Source organism: Aptenodytes patagonicus, chromosome 4 (assembly GCF_965638725.1).
Source record: "Aptenodytes patagonicus chromosome 4, bAptPat1.pri.cur, whole genome shotgun sequence".
NCBI classification, from domain to species: domain Eukaryota; kingdom Metazoa; phylum Chordata; class Aves; order Sphenisciformes; family Spheniscidae; genus Aptenodytes; species Aptenodytes patagonicus.
In genome coordinates, this window is record NC_134952.1 from 66,935,233 (window position 1) to 66,943,365 (window position 8,133).

At 39.9% G+C, this 8,133-nt stretch overlaps 3 protein-coding genes across 6 annotated transcripts in view; 1 reads left to right on the top strand and 2 right to left on the bottom strand.

The window, feature by feature from the left end:
- MRPS18C (mitochondrial ribosomal protein S18C) overlaps positions 1 to 802 on the top strand; it is a 2,412-nt gene extending 1,610 nt beyond the window's left edge. The window contains exons 4-6 of the mRNA XM_076337065.1: positions 153 to 210; positions 540 to 599; positions 683 to 802. Coding sequence (XP_076193180.1) covers positions 153 to 210; positions 540 to 599; positions 683 to 759 — 195 coding nt within the window. The 3' untranslated portion in view covers positions 760 to 802. The remainder of the gene's footprint in view (positions 1 to 152; positions 211 to 539; positions 600 to 682) is intronic.
- The window catches only part of HELQ (helicase, POLQ like), a 22,090-nt gene extending 19,985 nt beyond the window's left edge, over positions 1 to 2,105 (bottom strand). Inside the window, exon 1 of the mRNA XM_076337059.1 lies at positions 2,081 to 2,105. The gene's annotated coding sequence lies outside the window, so the exon portion shown is untranslated. The remainder of the gene's footprint in view (positions 1 to 2,080) is intronic.
- Positions 895 to 8,054, bottom strand: ABRAXAS1 (abraxas 1, BRCA1 A complex subunit). Of its 4 annotated transcripts, none has more exons than XM_076337060.1 (9): positions 7,880 to 8,054; positions 7,123 to 7,209; positions 5,705 to 5,741; positions 4,745 to 4,811; positions 3,874 to 4,067; positions 3,097 to 3,216; positions 2,693 to 2,777; positions 2,081 to 2,189; positions 895 to 1,929 (listed from the first exon to the last, which is right to left on the bottom strand). In XM_076337060.1, the coding sequence occupies exons 1-9, from the start codon at positions 8,052 to 8,054 to the stop codon at positions 1,502 to 1,504; spliced, it is 1,302 nt and encodes a 433-aa protein (XP_076193175.1). In that variant the 3' UTR covers positions 895 to 1,501. The 4 variants fall into 4 exon arrangements, with proteins under 4 accessions (XP_076193175.1, XP_076193176.1, XP_076193178.1 ...); XM_076337061.1 differs by having other exon boundaries at positions 7,123 to 7,213; positions 7,880 to 7,987; XM_076337063.1 differs by lacking the exons at positions 4,745 to 4,811; positions 7,880 to 8,054 and having other exon boundaries at positions 7,123 to 7,208.
- Positions 8,055 to 8,133: the final 79 nt, after the last annotated feature.

An 8,133-nucleotide genomic window follows, 5' to 3' on the forward strand; every position in this document is an offset into this window, starting at 1 on the left:
TCTAACTCCAAGCTATACTTTTTCTTGTCTCCAGGTAGAACTGAGTTTTGTAGAAACAGATAAAAAAATGAAAAACAGAATGCAAGTAGTAAAAGAAACTAAAGCTCTGTAAAAATTCTTAAACTGACTTTGGATTTCTTAATTTTAAATAGCTTCTTTCCCAGTTTGTTTCTCCGCATACTGGCTGCATTTATGGCAGGCATATAACAGGTATGTGAAATATTAAATTAAATCATTTACTGGTTAATGTTAATCTTCTTGTGAGTCCAAGTAATGGTGTATCAGCTATCTTTCCAAATGTAACTGCTGCCAACTCCATACATTTTGTAATAGTATTCCTCTGACTTAGTAGCCTTCATCAAGGAATGAAAATATCTCTTAATTATATGCTTTTTTGTATTTAACAGTATAAGCACACATGCATTTTTCTAGGAAGACTTAGACAAAGCTAAAGGGAATTGTCAGTAATATCACTTTCACCCTTTAAACTAATGATTTGGTTATTGTTGATTTGAGACTGAAAATGATTCTCTCTTTAGGCTTGTGCAACAAGAAGCAGAAGGAAATTACAAAAGCCATTAAAAGAGCTCATGTATTTGGTAAGTATGATTATGCTTTTGAGTTTTGTAAGTCAAGCCTACTTTCCTATTAAAAAAACCCCCTCCATCTTATCTTTTTACAGGATTTATGCCAGTTATGTTTAAGAACCCATCATTTCTCACAGACCCCAAGATATGTAATGTCAAGTATCCAGAGTAATATACTATAAAGAAATAAACAATAAAACTACTTTTCATGTTTATATATTTGTTTACTGGAAGTGCGGTTGGCTAGCATAATGCATCACTGACTGAAGGGTGGATGTCAGTTGCTTTTCTTATGAAGTGTCAAGACTCTAAAATTGTCTGAAGGAAGTATGAAAGATGAAAGCAGTAATAGAAATCGGCAACTATATGGACCACTTCCTCTGCTCACAGGCCTTGGTAGAGTTCAGGTGGCTGTTCTTCCCTTGCTGGATTGGAAGGGGGTGTGTGTGAAAAAAAACAAGTAGTGGATGGCTAAGGATAAATGAAAGTATTAAAATTGTGGCAATTTATGTAGACTGCTAATTCTTTTAAGCATGTTACATGCGTTCATTTGATGTTCCCTGCCTCAGCTTCTGCTGAGGGAAGGGTAGTACTGCTTCAACAGCAGCTTGAAGTTGTATTACTCTGAAGCAGTATGACATGGTTATATGACCACTAACATCCTGCTAGCATAGTCTTTAAACCCTGAGAGAGTGAATACAGATTTAACTCCGGAAGGCAAAATGAGGGAATATCATCCGGACTTGTCTATGCTGAACAGGATTCATGCATTGGGGGGGGGGGGGAACCAAACCTGTATGTCGTGCAAAAATGCACTTGTTTTTTTTGTCCCTGCAGTGCTATAAATTGGTATATCACTTGAATATGCTGGCAGCAGCTTTTGGTGCAAAGTCATCTGGAAAATCATTGACAGATCAGAAAGTAGGAGAGTGTGGGTATTCATTTGTGTCTCTAACTTTTTCCAACATGTCCTCATCTGTTTCAGTGCTACTCAGCATAAGCTTCCTTTCCTGGTCGCTGTCCTCTTGGTCTTGAAGTAATTTTTGGTGAAGCTGCAGTGATCTGGATTTCTTGAATGACTTTGACCCTGTTGTGGTCCCTCTAACTTTTCGCTTGGTTAAGTGTCTTGTTTCAGCTTCAGTGAAGTCTCTTTCCTCTACCATGAGAGTCAGTTTGTCCATGACATTAATATTATGGTCAATGTTACAGCAGTTCTTGGGTATCTGCCGGCCTTTAAAGGAAACAACACATGTCTGAAGTCCAGAATTGGGGAAAAATGTTTGCAGTGCCTGACAAAGGAGAACATTCTCCTTTGGCTCTCCTGGGTAGTGTCTGTCTTCTCCTGGAAAAAAAAAGCTAGAGTTGCAGTCCCTCTTGCACACTTCTACCACTACTGTTTTGGCTGCCTCAAGTTCAGAAGTGTTTTGTGCTTCTGCCAATTGAATCAACTTTGGAAGTGTTACTAAGACTGGCATTGCATTTATTTAACTTACCAGAACAACTTTGTTGCTTTTTCCTCTTTATTTCTTCTTTTAATTGGCTCACCTCTGCTAAGAGTTTCTCTACAGATCGTTCACTGGCTTCTACTGTAGAGCATATTTTCTGCAAGGAAAAGAGTATTTGATGGAATTAACAGTATTCACAGAAGCTGACTTTAACCTTGTTGCAAAATCCTTAAAGGTACTAATGATTTTAAAAGTTGGACACAAAGTATTAAAAAGCTTAAGTAATGAGCTTGAGGTCGATTTTAGAGATGATAACTTAAACCTTGTGTTGAATGAGGTGCAAGATGTTTTACTTGTTCCCATCTAAGCAAAGGAGTTCTGACAAGCTAAAGATAGTGCTCCTTCAAAACAATCCTCTTGTGAGAATTTACCAGTCAACTTGAGGATTTATCAGTGTACTTTTGATCAAATGGAAACTTAAGTCTTCAACTTTGAGAACTTAGTCTACAGCTACTAACTGTAGAAACTCCCTGATCTTTCAATATGTGCTTCCAAGATGCAGGTTTGTTTCTCATTTAGTGCAAAATGGTGTACCCTTTGCTTGACTTAGTTTTGTAGTACTGCCGAAAGTAACAGCATCAGCAGGTATGCCTGACTTACCTTCAGTTCCTCCTGCAAGGTGGCATACATCTCATTTATCTTATGAACCTCTTGTAAGGATCCATCTTCGTAAAAGAATTCTGACCTGTGGACCAAGAATAAATTGTATAATTGCAAATTAATGATCCCAGTGCTTACTTAGTAGGAGCTATAATGAATAAAGAAGCATTTTGAGCTTCAACACTAGGTGCTTATGTTGAGACAGCCAGCTGCTCTCATGGCAAAGTATGGGACCTAACTTATTTCTAAGTACCTTGGAAGGGTAAATTGCAGGAAACAGGTCAACAAGTTAGCAGGGTACAGCTGGAGCATTTGCAAAAAGCACTTAAAATAATACTTTTATAGAAAGATAATTATACTTAACTGAAAGCTACAGCTGTTGGTAAATATGGCATATATTGTACCTGTGTTGTATTACTGATCTCACAAAACCAGAAGATACACAGGAACCAGACACTGTTCTGTAACCTTGCTGTTCTGCCATACCCAAGTTGGTAACCACCAAAGGAACTTTCTGGAAAAGACTTAAAAAGCAGAAGTATGAGAACATGATTTATTAACATCCAAAGGCCTCTCTCTGATAGTTAAAGGTTCTTGACCATTAAGCATCCCAGATGGAGGTTTACAGTATAGTTAGTTCTTGCTAAATGTATCCCATCACACATAGATGGCTACTTATGGCTAAAGGCAAACTGCAAGAGCAACAAGACTCTGAGCAATGCACTAGTTTTTTTCCCCCATTTCTGGGTACAAGTCACACAATGCAATACTTGCATGTTAAGCCTAGCCTATGGGCAGTGTGTCTCTGAAGATAACAGAAAATTACTACCAATTTAAATATTTCAATGATACATGGAGATGAACACCATGCATAGTTGAAGTCCTATACACAAAAACAAATTGCTCAAGAACAGCTTATGTGCATAAATGAATGGACAGTGTCTGCCTGTTGACACTGGCACTACAGATAGTTATAAAGGCAAATCCCTGAACAGAATTGCAGGGTAAGATTTCAACTGGGCTCTATCTAGCAATGTAAGGAATAATCTTATTTAATGTGTAAGTTTCAAGGGTAAAACAGTGTTAACAATCCAGTTGCAACAAAGGAAAAAACCAAACTATTCCAAGTTATAGCACATGCTGTGCTACTGCTTTATTAAACTAGAGAACAAACCAGTTACCCTTCTTGTGGCCGATGTAAGGCATGTTCCAGTCTGTAAGTAGAACAAGTTTCTGTCATCACGCTAGAGGTTAATAAAAGGAATACAAGGCCCTGATTTGATAGGTGTGACTGTAAATTCTTATGAAGAAGTCTTTCCCGGAATGTCATGGTCTGGTCTGTGTTACGTCTGAATTTGTACCATCCTATTACACTCTGCAGGCAGAAGGAAATTCATTATTACTGTTGAATCATGCTGTCCCTGTGTGTCATACTGAAGCAAGTTAGAGGATTCAGTACAAAGTCATGAATCTGAATTATTTGGTGATGTGTACATATTCAAGCAGTTAGTTAGCTTGAAACCCTTAAACATCTAGGCCTAATTCCAGTATGACAACTTCTCTCTTTCCTTCAAAACCATGTGTTGAACTGGCCTGTTTCTGAGCTTGTGCTCAAGCTGAAACTCTGCAAACTTGATTCTGCTATTTTGCTGTTTGTCTCTTTCCAGCTTCTACTTTCTCTTTGTGAAACTTCCTTCTGTGAAGAAGACTCTAAATTTTTTTGGTCAAATGACACTTAACCACTTGAGTGAGCTTACATCAACTGATCTTAAGCTAGAAATCGGTAGCATTCCTTTGGGATATTTGAACTGTTTGCTTAAGAAATGAGTAAGAAAAAAACAAAGTTGACATATGTAGGCAAACTCTAGTCAAAAATAACCTAAACTCATCTTTCGGGGGAAAAGATGATGCAGCTGCCTTGATCAGCAGTGTGAGGGCCTAGATACAAGATTTAAAAAAAAAAAAAAAAGGGGGGGGGGAAGCTTGATACAAGAACAGCCCCCAAAATCTGAGCGAGCTCCTTGGTATGGTTTAGGTTTAAAAATAAAATACCTTCTTACAGCCTGATAGTATTTTCTTCAGGGCAAGTTCATTCAGTTCTCCTGCAGAATTATAAAAGCTAGAAGAAAATTAGGACAATTAGAGGGGGGAGGGGGGGGGGTGCGGAAAGCTACTGTAGAAATAATTATTCCCTGGCAGTCCGGCAGTCATCTCACTTTAATAGGGGTTCCCCCCCTGGCCCCCGGTAAGCATAAAGATAGGCTGACACAGCTTCTCTGCTAGGACAGTGCAGTTAATTTCATTACTCAAATAGCTATGTAGGTGATTTTGTACAGCCCAGATGCTGTTCTGGTATCAGTGTTACTGGGACACAAGTTAAAGGTAGCATCTATGTTCTCTCAACTATGAAATAGTAAGATGCCTTCAATTTGATATGAAATGCCTTTCTAATAACATCTGAGTTTATTAATTTTCAGAAAGATTTGAGAAGGAAATTGTGTTGTGATTCTCCCCTTATAGGGGTGCAAACCTGCACAGCTGTGTTCCCATCTATGATGGAACTCTCAATACTAGTCCTTGAAACTCTCCTGCCATGGGGCTAAGAAATGTTTCTTTTTCTGACCCACTTAGAAGCCTATGGCTGATGCTACCTTTTTCTTTTTTCTGAGGGTGAGGGGTTGGGATGCATGCTTTTAGAAAAGCAATGGGGTTGGGTTTTTTTTTCAGTATGTTGACATTATTCTGTAGTAAATATGGTATCATAGCTCACCAGAAGGTGCAGTATGCCATCTCTCTATTTCTATACGCATAGACAAACACCAAAAAAGGCTATGAAGAACTAAAATAGGAATAACGCAAGGCATTTTGCATCTGTAATTCCAAGGGGTTGATATGGCTACTGTAGTTACAGCTGGGTGATTTTCTCAGTAATGTAATATAAGTTTAACTCTTGAAGAGTTCAAGTTAGGGTTAATTTTAACTTTTTCATATCTGTTTAGTTAAGATTCTTACCTGAACAACTGGTAGCATGGAATATGCTTCTGTATATCTGGAAAGAGAAGGTAATATTACTCTGGGTTCATCAGTTCAAGATGTATATTCTTCTGTATGCTATGATCAGAATTAAACTGGTAGAACCAAGAAAGAATTCTATATAATTTCTTAAAATCAAATGCATTAACATCTAATTAAATAAGGTTAAGAAAGGAAATATTTTTAAAAAAGATTCTAATTTTTCAAATGTAAAGGGAACCACTTATATAAACTGTATTTCTTATATATTTTTCTGTTTTGTCAAGTGAAAAATCAAATTGGGCACTTTATTTTTTTTTTTCCCTCCCTTGTACTGAGTACAGGAGTAGTATGTAATATGAAAGATTTCACTTGAGTTACTCTGCAGCAAGGCATGGATGCTGTTAGTAAGAAAGATGAGGCTGGAGAACAGAAACCCATAGGGTAGATGATGCGAACTGGAAGACTGACTACCAGGAAAAAAAAGTAGGTTATCTAATGGCATTCTAAATCCTTTTCTTTTCCTAAATTCTCACAAGTTAACTAAAAAAAAACCAAAACCCCCAAACTTTGGAGCAACTAACTCTGCCTATGAGAATGTGATGATGAGATTCTGGGTAACTTGATCAATGCCACCACAAAAAATTCCCCACACTTTTGGTTCAGCTGTGAGACTCAGTGGAGGAAAGTGTTACACCTTAATTGTATCCTAGAGTAAACCTAGAAAATGAGATGCAATTTCTCCCTACCATGTTTTCAGGAAGACTGGAAAGGCTATATATAAAATACTATATTACCTTGTTCTCTTTCTTTTTGTGTAACTGCATTTTAAAGGAACAGACTTATGTGTGTGCATGTGCATGTATACATATGTTTTTGTTAGGGGTGAATATAAAATGCACATCCACTCTAATCCCATGAAGACTATAAAGAAAAATACATCTAGCATCTGCTCAATGAAATACATAAATAGTTTGCAGCCTTCACACACAGTATTTTATAAGCTCCAAATTAGGTAACAGATGCTAACACATTACAGTTCACATCTCTGAAATAGGCCAAGTTTTTTCCAGGGCAACTGTAGTCCAGGAGAGTTTGTGATGTGGCCAAGACAAAGGAGGAGTCTAAGCCCTAAATTACCTTTAATGTGACAAGATATTTGGCAAGAAGGAGCTATTCAAAGAGCTAAGAACTAGTATTTCTGTTAAATTATATTTTCTACAGTAAAATTGTAAATTTTTTTTTAGCAATTAATGTTACAAAATAACCCTTCCATGTGTGGTGTTTTTATGTCAATATGGACCCCAGGATCTAGCAGCTTTGATCTTGCTGTAAGGTGTTGACTGCCCTCATTCAAAACTAAGCAGTTGTACATTGCCTGGAATCAAATGCGGTATTAAAAATGTGGACACACTAACCGATTGTATAGACAACTTCAACATCATCCATTTGTGAGTCAGTAATGCTGTTCTTGGCTTCACCTTTCACATCTCCAAGAAGAAAACCTTCCTTTATAGGGGGAGAGAAAAAAAAAAGTTCACATAACAGTAGCATTGAACAGGACTTTCTAATATTAACAGTGTAAACACTGTCTTCAGGAGAGGAAAAAAAAGCTGTCAAAATGAACTGGTTTTTTTTTTTTTTAAAACAGAGTAGTTTCTCTCTCATTTTTCAATACCTGCCTGTATTTAAGAAAAAAAAAAAAAGTTGGAATGGGTACTCAGCTGTTTTCTATTCCTCATGTTTTCATTCACAAGTGAACAGTTTGTGGCTGTACTGGTGATGCCTACCTCCAAGGCTTAGGCCAGATGGCCTGACCAGCACTGCGGTCAGTCCTTGGCAGACACAGTGCTGCTGCTGCTGCCACACTAGGTGTTCGGTGGCCCACACCTCCTCGTTTTAAAAGAAAAAAACCGCAATTTCCCGGCATTAGTCAGCACAGAAAGCAACCTCCATCGCAGCGGGGAGGGAATGCACTGCAAAACCGTGTTCCAGCACAGCACGCGGTGAGGCCCTGGATGTCCGTGGGGCCCTCCCGGCAGCGGGGTCCCGGCGGGCCTGCGGCGGGAGGTAGCGCGCCCTCCTGACGGGGACGGGAGAGGCCTGGCGGCCCGCGATGTCCCCCCCGTCCCGTCCCCTCCCGCCCCTCCCAGCGGCGGGGCCCGCGGCACCCACCGTGTCCGAGTCGGTGCTGAGGTGCTGGAAGGCGAGGGCGCCGAAGACGAAGCCCGAGAGCAGGGCCGACGTGCTTTCGCCCTCCATGCCCCCGACAATGGCGGGCCGCGCCGCGGCGGCGGGAGCCCCCAGCGGCCGCCGGCGGCAGGGCAGGGCAGGGCCCGCTCGGCCACATCCCGTCTCGTGAGGGAGCAGCGGTTGAGAGAGGAGGAGGCGTGCGGGGCCCGGGCAGCGGCCTGTCCCGGGCCGCTCCG

Bases quoted from the DNA above. Each gene is read 5' to 3' on its own strand.
- ABRAXAS1 (XM_076337060.1), bottom strand. From the start codon at position 8,054: ATGTGGCCGAGCGGGCCCTGCCCTGCCCTGCCGCCGGCGGCCGCTGGG. The intron at 2,778-3,096 runs GTACAATATATG...CTTGGTCCACAG, and splicing joins AGATCAGTAATACAACACAG to GTCAGAATTCTTTTACGAAG. The intron at 1,930-2,080 runs GTAAGTTAAATA...TTTTTTTTCCAG, and splicing joins AAAGCAACAAAGTTGTTCTG to GAGAAGACAGACACTACCCA.